Genomic DNA, 15717 nt, shown 5'->3' with positions numbered 1-15717 from the left:
TTGTTAGCTTCTTTTCCCTTCATAGAGGATGATACTTCCTTCGTGTATCTTGATTATTTGGAAAGAAAGGATAAGTAGATTACAAATAGCTAAAGATGGAAGAGTCTTGCTAACTTATAGTTGGTGCGGACAGAAGTTAAGAATCCTTCTTTCTGATAACAATTCTGATATGCACTCTCCTGTGTTGGCCTTAAGAAACCTTGAACTCAGAACTCAAGCCTTGGCTTGAATGCCACAATGAAGGTGTTGCTTTTGAGATGTCTGTGAAACTTGGCAAGTCTTCAGAAGTTGTGAATGCTATTTTTTCGTTAGGTAACTTTCTCCTGCTAAAGATCATATTTAAAAACAGATAACCCCTCTTCCCGCAAAAGAGCAAAGAAGCTTGAAATGCCATGCTGACCTAGTTTCTTCACAGGAAGGACTTTTCTCTTCAAATGCTTCTAAGGCCTTCTTCAGTTCATGAAAATTCACCTAAATATTCACTCTGTTTCTTTTTCATCTCACTATTGTTAGCATCAGGGAAATCTGGATATATATTTTTTTTTTTTTTTGATAAATGCTTCTCCCATCATGGTTAAGAGGAGATAAGAAGTTTCTCTGTTGTTTACCTCTGATGACATCCTGTGGGATGAGACCTTTGTAAAGAGACAGGTTGGCTTATCCCTCTCTGTGACCCTGCTCATACCGTTTAACAGTTGGAAATACTGACATGTGATTGTAAAGTCACCTCCTTTTGTGGCTTCCAGTGCCGACTGATTGGTCATTTTATGTGTTTAATGCTATTTGAAAGCATTTCTGAGCATGTTTGTTGATGGACTTGTTATGCCTTTTTCACTTGAATGCAGGTAGTTTTACACTTGGTAGTGTATACAGTGTTACATTGCAAAAATTAGTTTGTATTGATCCAGTTAAGTTAGTCTATATGTATCTCATAGACTAGTGAAGTAGAAGAGACCTTTTCATTTTTCAGCCTTTTTGAGCATTGAGCTCATTTAATAAATTGATGCCTTGGGCAGTGCCAGTGACTGGGAGTGGATAGTGAATTTACTTCTGATTGAGAGGTAAAATCTTTGTTCTTTGAATTTCATGTATTTCCCCAGATGCCTCTCTTATTCCCATTTGTCCATGTTAAAGTGACCTTTTCTTCCTGCTCTTCAAACAGTTAAGTATTTATAATGAAGTTAGTTGGCAGTGAGGTAATTGGTGCGGTTATCTTTTTTATGCGTTTGTTTTTATAAACTAGATTATGGGTATTTATAGTTTTCTTTCTTTTCCGACTTCTACCAGCAGCAGTTCTGAATATTGGCTGAATACTGTTAAAGAAATATATAGATTTTGATAGCATTAAGCTGTTGATGATTTCCTTAACTTTTGATGCAGATCCTTTCTTTAGTTTATATGTCTTCCTGTTGTTTTTTAGTTTTTTCTTTGTTCCCCACATTTTTAACTTCAGGTACATATAATTTATTTTTAAAAATACCTTGGGTTTTTACTGTTGCAAGACCAAGTAATAAAGAGCTTAAATTATTTAGAGGAAAAAGAAAACACTATATTTGGGGGCTGTAAATTTATTGGTAACCACTAACTACCTCATTTTCCCTGATGCATAGCTAAACCCTGCACCTAACGTGGGTCTTCTCTTGCAAGCTCCTATCTCAGAAACAGAATATATTGTTACATTAAGCTTGGGTGCTACCTGTCAGTTTGCAAACACTTTCACATACATTACCTCATTCTCAAAATAATGTTTAAGGTAGATGGGCCTACTATCACTATTCTTTTGAGGTAGATGGCCCTACTGTCACCATTCTTTATTTAAAAAAAGTTGAGATATGGAAAGGTTCTTCAACTAAACTAAACAAGTGATGAAATGCAGCGTAGCCCCTTCCTGGTCCGGAGCTCCTTTGCGCCACATTCCCTCTCTACTGCTGCTCCTCAGCCCCTGTGGCCACTACAGTAGCACGGTCTTCCTGTGTCCGTAGTGAACAACTCTGGGCTTCCTCTTGGGTTATAAACTGTATTTATATATTTAAGATATAACTGCTGTAGTTTTCAAGAGCATCCTATACAGTTTTGGATAATACTTTTAACCTTGAAACATTTTACATGAGGGTTTTTGGTGTGTTTGTTTTTAATATAGTTTAAAAAAGAATCTACCTTAAAAAAAAAAAAATTGCTAGCCCCCTGGCATCAGTTCTTAACACAGATTTTGTATCTTGTTTCCTTTTGAAATCCATGTTAACTGTCACTAAAACACCAAAACAGTGCAAGAATTTCCAAGTATATAAATGAAATAGTGATAGAACTGCCTTTTTCTAGTTACTTTCTGCCCGAAGAAAATGAGAACATTAGGGAACAAACTTCTAGTTGAGAAATCAAATTTGAAGTCAGTAGTTAATTTTAAATATTACTGGTTGAGACAAGCAAATGAAGAAGGCAAATTGATGACGAGGAAAAGAAGATTGGGTGGCAGTGAACTGGTTCAGAGAGGCTTTGGACTTCTCCTTTACAGAGTTTTTTGAACCAGTTGAAAGTCAGAATCTTAAATTTTATAATGTTGCTTTTAATTCCTTTCCCGTCTTTGTTTTCCATATATCTTGTGACAGTGTCCCGCTAGTCGTTCCTCTGCTTTTCTTAGCCACTCCCTTTTTGCAGTCTGTAATCCTTGACCCAGATTGGAACCTTTCTTGCCTTTCTAATTTAATCCATGTGTAGATACTGGAGTAAACTTCTGTAGGCAGTATTTGTAGCATCTTATATCCAGACTCAAAAATCTAAGGAGATGAATCTAATATAACTGAACATGTAAGATATACCTGCAGCTTTTCTTTTGTCTTAAAAACTACCTTGCAGAATTTCCCTCTTTGAAATAATAATGAATAAACAGAACATTCATGTTCTTCCAGCTCCATGCCTTCACAATTCTCAGCAATTATCCGGTATTCTACTGCTGTTTTGTCTTTTCGAGAAGAACTTTGTCTGTCATAAAGTGGGTTTACTCTTTACTCATTCTAAGTTATCTCTCATCCCTTTTCAGTTCTCCTGAGAGTTGAAGTTATTTTCCCTATTCTGCATTATTTTTCTTTATAGAACTTGTCACTACTTAGCATCTGTCCGTTTGTCCATTTGTCCATCCATCCCTCCCTCCATCCATTTGATCTAGTGAGAGTTGCCTATACTAGACTGTAACCCTCACAGAGGTAAGCTTGTGTAACTTTTATGTTCATGGTTCCTAAAATGGTACCTGACTTATAACAGGTTTTGAACATTATTTGTCAAACAAGGGAATTTGGTTGAAAACTTAGCTTTTCCATTGTGTCACTTACTCTGTTTCTCATTGAGTTATTTTTTTACTTACTTATAACCATTGTAGTAATTTAAAGCAGTGTGCAGAATTGGTTTAATTTCTTTGCTGGTAGACTGTAAGCTAAAATGTTAGATGACTAACCTGAGGAATGAAGATGCCTTTAATTTTATGATTGAATATTTTTAGTCATTTAAGAATTAAACTATTTATCTTTGGAATAGGAAAGATTTTCTCATGCTTTAGTTTTCAATAATTCTTAGCTAGTTTCTTCTGGGCGCATCACTTCAGGGCAAATAGAGGGGGAGACAATGGAAACAGTGACAGATTTTATTTTCTTGGGCTCTAAAATCACTGTGGATGGTGACTGCAGCCATGACATTAAAAGATGCTTGCTCCTTGGAAGAAGAGCTATGACCAACCTAGACAGCATATTAAAAAGCAGAGACATTGCTTTGCCAACAAAGGTTCATCTAGTCAAAGCTATGGTTTTTCCAGTAGTCATGTTATGGATGTGAGAGCTGAACCATAAAGAAGGCTGAACGCTGAAGAATTGACACTTTTGAACTGTGGTGTTGGAGAAGACTCTTGAGAATCCCCTGAACTGCACAGAGATACAACCAGTCTATCCTAAAGGAAATCAGTCCTGAATATTCATTGGAAGGACTGATGCTGAAGCTGAAACTCCAATACTTTGACTACCTCATGTCAAGGACTGACTCATTGGAGAAGACCTTGATGCTGGGAGAGAGAGAAGACAGGAGGAAAATGGGACGACAGAGGACGAGATGGTTGGATGGCATCAGTGACTCGGTGGACGTGAGTTTGAGCAAGCTCCAGGAGATAGTGAAGGACAGGGAAGCCTGGCGTGCTGCAGTCCATGGGGTCTCAAAGAGTTGGACGTGACTGAGTGACTGAACAACAACAAAGCTAGTTTCTTTTATTAACTTTAGCTGTTCAGTGGGAGCAGTAAACAAAACAATTTTTCTTAATGTTTAATTTAAACCTTTTAGTTGTTCTCTCATTGCTGTGCTTTCTTTGTTTCAATAAAAATTCTTTGAGGTAAAGATGTCTCTTTATACAGTATAAAATAAATGATAGTTTATAAATATAAGTGAAATCCCATCAAAATAGAATCTTTTCATCAAATCCCAGTTCTACTATTGTCAGAAGTCTTCCTATTTCTTGAAGTATTTCTTTTGGGAGCCATTACTTACTAAAGATGTAACTTATAGCTGCTGGTCTCTTACCTACTTACTATGAAACCAAGTTAATATTCTTTTTTTTTCCCCAAGTTAATATTCTTGAGGGTACCTCAACCCTCCCACATATATTTATCATATTACCATTAGTGAAGTATTCCAAACAATGTGTTGTGCGTTGTAAATTATATTTAGGTAACTCTTAGTGCTATGTTAGTGCCCGCTAGCAAGAAAGTAGGTAATACCTTCCACATGGCTGTTAGCTCAGACTGTTCTGTTCTTCAGTATAGCCTTAATTTATTTGATAGACCATACTCTAATGTTCCTATAGACCTACACACTTACTCTGTTCTGTTCACATTTTGTGCTAATTCTATATGTTTTAAAATATTTTCACACAGCTTAAAGATGTTCTGTTTCATGACTAATGTCGCTTTTTTTTTAATGCTGTACACGAGTGTATCTTTGTATATGTTTGACTACATGGAGAATACTAGAACCGTATGGCTAATGCTTTTTTCCCTTCTCTTCCGTGCTTCCTCACGCTATTTGATTTCCTGTTACCAGTTACTAGTGTGTTTATTAACTTGGGGAGAAGGGGGACTCTTACTGCCCTCTCTTGCTTGTGCTTTATATAAACACTGGTACATATTGGTATATAAATTGAAATGTACATTGCCGGTTAATAGTTTATAACTCGTTCTACATTGCAGTAATGCAGCAATTATGTTACTAAGCATGAAGACAGTTAACCTGGTTTCACTTTTTTTTTTTTTTAAGTTACTGTGATGTGAAGTTACAGTCTCTAAATGAATGTTCATCAGACAGTTGAGATGTTGAAGATTTGGTGGGGGGGGGGCATTGTGTTTATGTTCTTACAACTTTTTTATATGAGAATCTCATACTGATCCCCTTACCAATCTGTTTTCCAAAAAGCAATATGGAAACCATAGAGTGTTATATTTGGGGATCTAATTTTTAAAATAAGCATATTAAAAGTTTTATTGTTTTCCTGATTGGTATTGGGAGGCTTTGAGGGTTTTTTAGTAGAGGATATGGATAAGATGTAAAATGGCCGCTGTGTTTTTGTTTGTTTGTATCTGCCAGATTTAAGAAAGTATGACATCAGTTGAGTGTCTGAAAGGACACAATGGCTAGTTGTGAGTGCTTTTTACCAACCTAAATGGGGGTACTGTTAGCTTCAGCTATTGGAATAATTTAAGTCTTACCCAAAAAATAAATGGCCTTTTTAATGACTTTCTTGTGTGTGAGAACTAATAGCTCTCTCTGCCTTTAGGCTTTACGTTTTTTGTTTGTTTGTTTGTTTTAACTTTCTTGGTGTGTTGCTTGTGGGTGTTGGCAGTGCCTCTCCGTCAGCTGATCTGCCCAGCTGCATTTCTGTAGAGCCTTTTGCCTTGTCAGCAGTGTGCTGTGGTCATTCATCCTTGCTTAGTAGAAGATCCCATGGAAGGGGGGTTTACTTTGGGAATTGGGATTTAGTACCATTGGTGAGAATGTTCTGCAGTCCCCTGGGCCTACCTGAGTCAGTCAAAACAAAAATTGGAGGAGTCCCATCTGCTGACCATTATCGTTAATAAGACAACATGTAGAACCAGGCCTTTTCGCTGGATTTTTGCTGAGGACATTTTTTTTTTTCCTAAAAGGTGGAAATCTAATTCTTGTTTTCAACAAAACTGGAACATATTTATTCATAAAATCTTGGGTGACTGAGGTTCTACAAAGTCTTCAGGATGAACATCCGTGACTGTGTATAGCACTGTGAATATAGAAGGCACAAGTGTGTATTGACTGACTGACTAGAGAAATCCTTTTTTAAAAAAATCTTTCTAATCTTAAACTTTTTTCTGTATATTAAATATAGCCATAAATTCTAGCTGAGTGAGATTAATAGAGGTGGCAGATTTTAGAGAGGAAGCAGTCAGACTGCTTTGGGAACTGGGGCTGCTTCGAGTCTGTTGTTGGTGTCTTAGGGCTGCCATAACAGAGGGAACTGCAAAGTCGATGGCTTCAAACAGCAGGAATTTCATCTCTCGCAGCCCTGGAGGCTTACAGTCCAGTAATAGGGTGTCAGCAGGCCATGCTTCTCCCGAATTCTCTAGAGGAGGACCCTTCCTTGCCTTTTCCAGCTTTTGGCAGCCCAGGTCATCCTCTGCCGCTTGCACGTGGCTCTCTCTGCGCGTCTCTGTCTTCATGTGGCATTTCCCTCTTAGAAAGAATCAGTCACTGGATTAGGGCCTACCCTGATGACCCCATCGTTACTTGATTACATCTGCAGAGACCCTATTTCCAAATAGGTCACTTTCATATATACATTCATAGGGGTCAGAACTTCAACATATTGATAGCTTTGGGGAGGATAGTTCTACAGATTCGTCAACTCAACTCCCCACTAACCAGGTGTTTCAGAGAAAGTTGCCCTTGGAAATTTGATGAGCCTCAGTTTCTTAATCTATAAAATGATGATTTTACCTTATGTATTTTAGCATTTGTGGAGGTAGTGTTACCATAAAGTACCAAACTTGATTTTGTATTAAAATTTTTATTTTGTCCAATTTAGTATAATTTATAAGCACCACCACCACCCCCCACCTTTTTGGTGGGGTTAACAAACCTTTTGTGAAAATGTCCAAGTCTAAGGAGCTCTCTCCTTAGATATTTTAAGTTGAAGCCTAGTAGATAAATCAGGTAAAAGAATAAATCATGTAGTAGATAAATCAGGTAAAAGAATAAATCATGTAGTAGATAAATCAGGTAATAGCCTCAAGCTCATATTTGGAACATAGTTTGAAAGTTTTTTTGACTGAAGAAAAGTGCCATATTTTCAATAAATAGCAAATAAATGGTGCATTTTAGGTACAATTGCTGTTGTTCTCCTTATGTACGAGTTAACATAAACCTAAGCTTTTCATTTTCTTTGGTTTTCAAGGGATAAGAAGTTAAAGTCTTATATGAATGAGCCGTGAACATTTTATTCACATAAGCTGAGCCAGTTTTCAGGATTTCCATCCGTCAAATTGAACTTTAAACAGATTTCTCTTACCCTGGAAACACTTCATATATATGGAAATGTTTATTTTTAGCTTTAGCAGTTAATATTTCCTTCCGTGAGTTTAAGAAGTCTTGTGATCCAGTTCCCTCTCTTCAGTTTGGTTTTCTTTAATTCTTTGTCAGTTTACGTTGCCATGATCCTAAGGAGATGTCTCAGATGCCCTTTTGGAATAACATTACTCCTATGTAAGGAGTTTAGAAACAACATACATTTAAAGAGAGACCCTCTTAGGTGACTGTTTTGTGCCCCTAAAACAAGATGAGTAGTGCTTTGAACGTGACAGGAGTAATGCTGGCCTTACTTTTTGGTGTTACTGATGGGCAGAAGCCCATAATGGGGTTGTGTTGAACATAAACCTAGGAAACAGTTTTCAAAGGCATTTGACTCAACCTCCAGGACTGGCCCTTTACCTTATGCAATAGAGAAGTCTTCTCTTTGTAACCATACTTCTCAAAGGCAACTGAGAATAGCATTGTCTTCAGTATAAAATATTGCAGTGCAGTACTGTATGTTTATGTCTTATTCATCTGGATTCAGTAACATTCAAAATCAGCATATCTTTCTGTGGCTTAGTTTTGTAGGTAATGTCTTGGTGAAATCATATTAAGTAGGGTTGAGGTTTCTAAAATGTTTTGATTACACAGCAGTATCAGGAAAGTAGTCTTTAAGCATGTACCATCAGTGTATTTATATTTCTGTATTCTTCCAGCAATGTTATGTACATTAAAAACATGGAGAAATAGACCTTTTAAGAGGGTAAAAATAGGGAAGTTCTAATATTTTCTTCTAATACCCCACTTCAGTGATCATTTTTATACAGAGCTTGTTTTATCACCAAAAATCATTTTAACTTAGCATGTTATAGAATGTGTAAATTTTACTTAGTTATTACTTTAACATGTAAGTTTTACAGTTTTAACTTAGCACGTTATAGAATGTGTTTACTGTGCGTAAGTCACTGCTAATTGCTGAACAAGAGACAAAATATATTTCTTATTCTTAATGTTTCTATACATTTGAGGAGCCTGAAGGTGAGTGTAATATGGAAGCACAAGTGACTGGTTGATGGTAAAATAGAAACTCAATGCAGATTCAGTGAGATTCAAGCTGATCCTATTATATAAAATTAGATGAGCATTTGATTGTAAGGGGATAAGGAAAGTTGAACTAATATTTGAGTGACTAATATATGCCACTCAACGAGCTGGGTGCTTTTTGTATATTTCAGTCCTCAAGGCAGCCGTTAAGGGAGTTTGGGTATTGGGTCTTTCTTAACCCCATTTTATGAAAGAGCCAGGATTAGATTCATCTCCATCTTTACATAAAACTGTGCTCTCATCCTTGGCAAAAGAAGTACACCCATTTTTCTCCTAAGATGTTGACTTTGCCTCTTGAGCAAAGACAAAATCAGTCTTTACAGTGTTGCTATTTGCTGTCCAGGCTTTTGGATTCAAATCCAAATGTAAAGATGTGGCAGAGTTGCTCCTTCTCTAAGAATTTTAAACACAGCCAGTATGTATGTGAAGAAATTTGTCCTAAAATGCCCAGTCCTTGATTCTCCTGGAAGCTTTCAGTTGCACTAGGCTCGTTTTCTGAGACTGATGCTATTTTCTTGTTATAACATGAAATTTTCTTTCTTTGCTGTTGAATGTTGTAGAATGAAGGAATAATAACCATTTTTATTTTATGGTCTTTAGTACATTGATAGAACTCTATTTTTAAAAAATTCCTTTATTGGAATATTTGCTTTTTTTTGAAGTTAACTTACGATTTCTGTACTGTTGTCTTTACTATGCTAAACACACACTACAGCCAAAAAGGAAAAAAAAAAAATCTGCTTTATTGCAACATTTTTATAAAGGTTGATTCAGATGGAGAAAGAGGGTGGAGGAGTGTCAACTGAGTGTTGCCATCATCAATTACCTGTACATTTCAGTATTTTTATTTATATTCAGCTTTTCTTTCATTGCTCAGTATTTCATTTTCGTATAAAATGAGAAAAAACTTAAGTATGTCTGTTTTAGACTAGTGAGACTGACCATTCGTTTAAATGACGTATTTAGTTGTAGGATAGGTAATTTAATTTGAACAAACTGATGGCTGTACTAATTATTTTTAACTCTGTGGAAATTGTGGTATAGAGAATGTTACTGAAATAAATAAGTGAAAGTCTTTCTTTTGTTTGGATGTGTGTGTGTGTGTTGGCATATTTGTAGTAGAATATGACCACAGTAGTCAGTTACAATTTGTCTTATTGCTACCTTGTAAAACACAGTGATTTTGCAGTTAACAAAGATCATTGGATTTTTCTTTTAATTGCTTACCCTCCAGTACTTAGCAGCCCTACATATTCTTTAACATACTCTCAAGAATGATAAGTAAAGGAGAGCTAACCCTTGTCGTTCCGGGTGACTTTCTCAGGCTCCTTAAATCCTGCTGGTTCTCAGCCACCAGGGTCCTGTTGCCCTTTGGCGCACTCTGTTCTTCCCTCTTGCCTTGAGCAGTGACTGGGCTCTTGCAGTGCATTTCCTTTCCTTCAGTTTCCCCACTTGCTCTCTGAACTGGCCCCTTTCTCAGCAGTGCATGGTGTGCGTGTCCTTGGCGTGGGTGCTGGCAGGGTGGGACAGGCGGTGAAGACTGCTGCGCGGCTCAGCCCTCGGCACGCTGTAAGTCAGCCTGTCCAGTCTGGGCCGAGGCTCCGTCTGCTTGAGACAGGTGTTGCTGATACAGAACTTAACTGCGGGGCTATTGAGTCTTATTTTCCCATGTTTTAATGTAGCTACATATTTTTTAAATAGGTGTTGAAGACTTGTGTATGTGTTTATTTTGCCAATTTAACAAACAGTAGAAGTATTAGAAACTAGCAGTTTTTCCCCCAAGGAAAATTGATAGTCTTCAACATTATTATTAAGCCTCTAGTGTGCTCACATATGAAAAAGAAAAGAATTCTGGTGTTCCTTTTTCCCATATTCTTCAGAGGGCATTTTCCTCTCAGACTGCTGCCCTTATGAAAATGTACAAGAATATGTGTTAGTGAGAGGCTCTCATACGGGACTGTAGATATTGGATGGTTGGCGTTCTGCAGTAAGCAGGGACTTTTGTTTTAATGTCAAATGAAAAAGAAATCGTGTTTTGGAGAAAAACCCAGTTAATCTTTAACTCCCTCCAGCTCAGTGATTACTTTACTTAAAATCATTTTGCTTCTGAATGGTCATCCTGGTTGGTATGGAAGGTGGAGGAGAAGCGTCTTTCCAGTTAAGCTGCATCTTATTCTGTCTCTGCCTGGATAATACTTGAATCTCCAAACCCAGACCTACTGTCCTGTCCTCCTGTCCATAGCTGCTTGTGTAAATTCCATCAACTTTTCCATTGTCTCTTCTCATTGTCTTTGAACATTTATTTCTGAGAACAAGATCTGGATTAAGAAAATGACTCAATAACTAATATAACTGAGAATGATTTCTCAACCTGTAAATTAATCTTGGCACCCAAAACAACAAATTGCATATGCTTGAGGTGTAGTATTAATATTTGTTGAAAACTCACTGGCTATTCATGCTCTGTAGTGCTAAAAAAGGGGGGGGAAGGGCAGAAATGGGATCACTTCGAGCCAGCAAAGAGATTTTGAGCCTTGAAATCCTTTACATGAATTCGAATGTTGAGGTAGGAATTGAAACTATTTCTACTTAGCTTTGATTTAATGCTCAGTTGAACATTTCTGTGCTTATGTGCCTCTGCAGTCTAATGCAGGCAGAGGAAAAAAATTAAGTTTGTTCCAAAATATTCTTGCCTGGAGAATCTCATTGACAGAGGAGCCTGGCAGACTGCAGTCCATGGGTTCACAAGAGTTGGACATGACTTAGTGACTAAAAAGAGAAAAAAATGGCTTCATATTTGGTTTAAAGTACTCTTCAAGTAGACTTGGTGAAAGAGATACAGATATGAAAAGGAATATCTTGGTACTTCAGGAGTTGTCTTTACTTGAGGAAATACTAAAAATATTTTACTGATTTCAGCAGTTTATTTGCCTTACTGTATATTTAAACAATAGGAGCAAATTCCAAGAATCAAGTAAATATATTCTAACAGGAAGCTGAATCAAGGATCTTAAGTATTCCCTATATTCAGGGCAGTGTGTGGGTAGTTCAGCTATGGTAGATAACCTCTGAGCTCCTGTCTCCCTCTGGAGTATGAAAACATCAGCTGCAGCTTCTCCATATAAACATGCAGGAGACAACTCCTTGTCCAGAGTGTGAACACCAAGGACAGGACTTTCCACCTCTGATGAGGGAGGAAGGAAAGAGTATTGCATTTAGATGTGTTGGGTCTGGACGGAGGTCAGATTTTGCACACCATTTGACAGACAGCCTCCACCCCGGAAGCCTCCCTCTGCAGTTCACGATTGGTGCTGTGGCTCCCTTCTTCCCCACTCCCACTCACACATATAAAAGTCTTAACCATGGGTCAGCTCATCTCGACCTTTTTGGATAAAAGACTTTATTCCTTTGGAATTCAGAAACAAGAATTTGTTTCTGAAAAGCACATGCCATTGGATACCCTTTAACTTGACATGTGACTGAAACTTTTGTTTTAATGATTCTGCTTTCTGCAAAGGCTGCCATTATATTTATTAAAGATGACAAACAAAAACCACCTCCTCTTTCATTACATTTTCTGCCTTCATGTTCTGTCGTTCTGAGATCTTTTTTCTTTCCCTCTCTCTGTCTCTTTCCCCCAGCTGTCGGCAGCCTCCAGCCCCTCCAGTCACAGTCCTCACAGAGCTTCAGGAAAGGACCCTTTTGCAGAGCTCTCTTTGGAGGATTTCTTATAAATCACTTTAGGTATTGCTGCTTGTTGGGGGAGACGGGGACTGAAATAATTTTTAAAAATTACCAAACATTAAGCACAAACAGCTCTTCTGTTTCTAAAGGACTCTAGGCTCCCCCTCTTCCTTCTCCTCTGTTCTTGCGGTGAATAATAATAGATCCAAATAGGGCATGAGGACAAATGTTTTTGGAAAATGTCTTTAATGTTGTTAGAAGGTGTGAAACCAAAGGACCATCTCACATGTGTACATATAAGCATCCACTGCTCACAGCAGATGGATGAGATCAAACACCACCCATTAAAAACTGGGTGTTTGTATTCAGTCTTAAAAGATTTATAGAGAACAACAGCAGTTTTATACATTGGAGTCAAGCTTAATAAGGAGCATCTTTAGTTTTAATGTAATGGCCAGGATTCATTGTGAAGAATTGATTTTTAACAATTTCTTTAAAGGGTTATATTTTTTATGTATGCCTTTTCACTTTAAAATGGTAATATTCCCGCCCCCCCCAAACCAACTTATTATTATTTTTCTAAGGTAAGGGCAAGTGAATACGTAATGCCCTTTTTGATAGAAAGATTCTGCTTTTAATCCACACCACCTCTTTTCCTGGAAAGCTGTGTCATTTGTTCTTCTTGATGCTGGAGCCCCCAATGTAGATATACCTTGTGGATCTTTGAGAGTTTGTACTCTTCTGATTTGACAGTAGTTCACTAGCATATCTGTTCCAGTAATTTCTTTGGATGAGCAGTGTAAAGGATATTATGAGTGAAGAATCTGAGTGACTAGAAAGTAGATCTTTCAGATTTTGATTTATATTAGTAAAGAAATTTTTAGCAAACATCATACTGTTCCCTTAATTATCTTTAATTTTGGTATAATATTTAGAAGTAAAATTTGAAATTTTGCTTATTGCCTAAATGAGATTTTTATGTGGAATATTTGTGTTCATGGAGAAATTTTCTGAACTTGTCATGGAAAAACTGTTCATTCATCTTCTTTCTTTCCATACCCCTTGGTTTTTAGTAGTTAGAAAGAAACTTGGTAAGCCCTGTAATTTTGTTTCAAATACTGAGTTCTAGCTCATGATAAGGTGATAATACTGACTTTGTTTTGTAATCAGGGTTTGTGATAAGCATGCTCTGAACACTTCCAAGCAAGTTGAATGGTAAAAGGCCCAAAGCATTTTTACTTATGAGAAGGTATCTCTTAAATGCAGTGAATTAACTCTCACTCTTTTTTTTGTTTTTTTTCCAGATACAGTTTATGTAACTAGATGGAAGAGAATGGAATTATTCCAAAAAGACAAGTGCTCAAGCGGCAAATACTTACTTCCAGCAAAATCCAAACTGCTGTCTCTTAAACTCTCTTCTTCCATTAGAATGCTACAGTAACCCAGTAAAGGCCCATGAAGGAGGAGACTGGGACTAGTCTATAGGAGAACGTATCAATACAGTTTATAAAGCCAAGAATTGCCATGATTTCAGACTAAGAGCTGTCTTTTTGGTGACTAACCCTTCAGTTCTTTCAACTCCTATTAATACCCATAATCAGTAACCTACCAAGAAAAGCCCTTATTTGGAAAGTGTGAAATTTGTATTTGGAAAAGCTGCCTGGAGAGAAGAGCTGTGTCCTTTACGCTAATGCACCAGGACTCTTTTGGGGGGATAAAATCATAATTCTTCATTATGCAGTATCTTTCTTTTCTCCAGTCCTCACAGATACAGAAGCAGTAACTAAAATTAACTTTTCTTTTTTAAAAAAAAAATTATATATTCAGTTTGCAGTAGACATTCCTTAAGTATTTGTATTTATTTATGATTATCAATTTACGTAACATTAATATTGTATCAAACCTCCTTATGAAAATGAGTATGGATGTACACGGTATGTGTGATTGTTATCCATAAGAATGAATCTGATTCAGAATGCTTCTCAGCTGACATACAGAGCACTAAATATTTTACGGCAAGTCCATAGGTCTGAATCGCTTAAGAATTCTCAGTCTCTATGGGATTTAGGGAAGCATTATAAATGCATTAATCCTTATAGTCAATTCTGTGCCTAGGATTTTGCAAGGGAACAGTTCACTGAACTAGGAAAAGCACTACATTTTAAATTCAGCATTAGTGCATTGGGAAGGAACTTTACTGCTTTGTGCTTGGCATGTCATTATTTTCCATTTGACATTAGGGCCTTTCCAAAATGAATGTGAGGAATTGCTTTCACTTCAAAACTTTCCTTCTTTTCAGTAAAACTCAAGGAGGTGTTATGGGGGAGGGGAGGGAACAAAATCCTTGAACCTTTTATTTGGCTCATGCCATGTTATGATCATGTACCTTTTAAATAAGGGGAAATAGTATCTTTAAAATTAATGTCTAGCCAAGAGTTTAGTTAACGAAGAATTAAACTGCACTGTTGATCGGTGCTTTGTGTAAATACATCTTAACATTTGGGTTGAGAGGGGCCTTAAGAAGGACAGTTTGTTGTAGGAAAGCAATTCTGTACATGAGTTTAAGCATACTTGTTGCATTGTCTCTGCAGATTCTATTTTTGTTTACAATATTAAAATGTATGTTAGCAAAAATGGGTGGATTTTCAAATAAAATGCAGCTTCCACAAAACTTTTGTTATGGTATTCTGGTCTGAGGCGCATTTTCTTTTTTCCGTTTTTCTTTATCATTGATATTATTATTTTTTGCTAATAAAAGTATACCCCAGTGATTATATTTGATGATTTAATAAAATGTAAAATTTATTTCTGTTTTAACTTAATTTCCAAAAAGCTTTATCTTTGTACTTTTGTTACCTTCTAGACATTGATACGCTGAACTATTTATTAAAATTGTTCATTTTTGCATTTTAATCAGATGCCTTCAGTCAGGTAAGTTTAAGGAAGAAAATGCTGTGAATTTGACGTATTGATGCATGTGATATGTCTGCCAAAAAACACCTCTGACTGTATCGTGTTTCATAGTGAATAGTAAGTAGGATTCAGAGTACATGGTAGAGGGAGTAAAAGCTTTCATTGATAAATGTCTGCATGCTGTTTGCCGTGGTTGGAAAAAATAGTCTTTAACCAATACACTTTGTGAATATTACCACTTTTTTAAGTTTCACTGTTATTAAACCGTTTTCATACAAACTGGAAAATGTACTTTTGTAAGTTAACTTCCTTACCATTATGACGGATTTTGATTTGTCTCTCCTGGTGTTCGAGTGGATGTTATAGTTGAGGTCTATGGCTTGTTCCTTTTATACTGTGTTTTTTTTTACCCCTAGTATATGCAAGCTTGCGAAATGCTTCATAAAC

At 36.7% G+C, this 15717-nt stretch overlaps 1 protein-coding gene across 18 annotated transcripts in view; it reads left to right on the top strand.

The window, feature by feature from the left end:
- Positions 1–15162, top strand: part of PICALM (phosphatidylinositol binding clathrin assembly protein) — a 94207-nt gene extending 79045 nt beyond the window's left edge. For 12 of the 18 annotated variants that reach the window (XM_043876273.1, XM_043876249.1, XM_043876234.1 and 9 more), the window contains 2 exons: positions 12315–12417; positions 13662–15162. In XM_043876273.1, coding sequence (XP_043732208.1) covers positions 12315–12407 — 93 coding nt within the window. In that variant the 3' untranslated portion in view covers positions 12408–12417; positions 13662–15162. The remainder of the gene's footprint in view (positions 1–12314; positions 12418–13661) is intronic. The other 6 variants (XM_043876266.1, XM_043876257.1, XM_043876214.1 and 3 more) reach the window with 1 other exon arrangement.
- The last annotated feature ends 555 nt before the right edge of the window (positions 15163–15717 follow it).

Source organism: Cervus elaphus, chromosome 2, assembly GCF_910594005.1.
Source record: "Cervus elaphus chromosome 2, mCerEla1.1, whole genome shotgun sequence".
Lineage (NCBI taxonomy): Eukaryota > Metazoa > Chordata > Mammalia > Artiodactyla > Cervidae > Cervus > Cervus elaphus.
The sequence above is the reverse complement of the archived record's forward strand: the minus strand, read 5'-3'. Positions and strand labels throughout refer to the sequence as shown.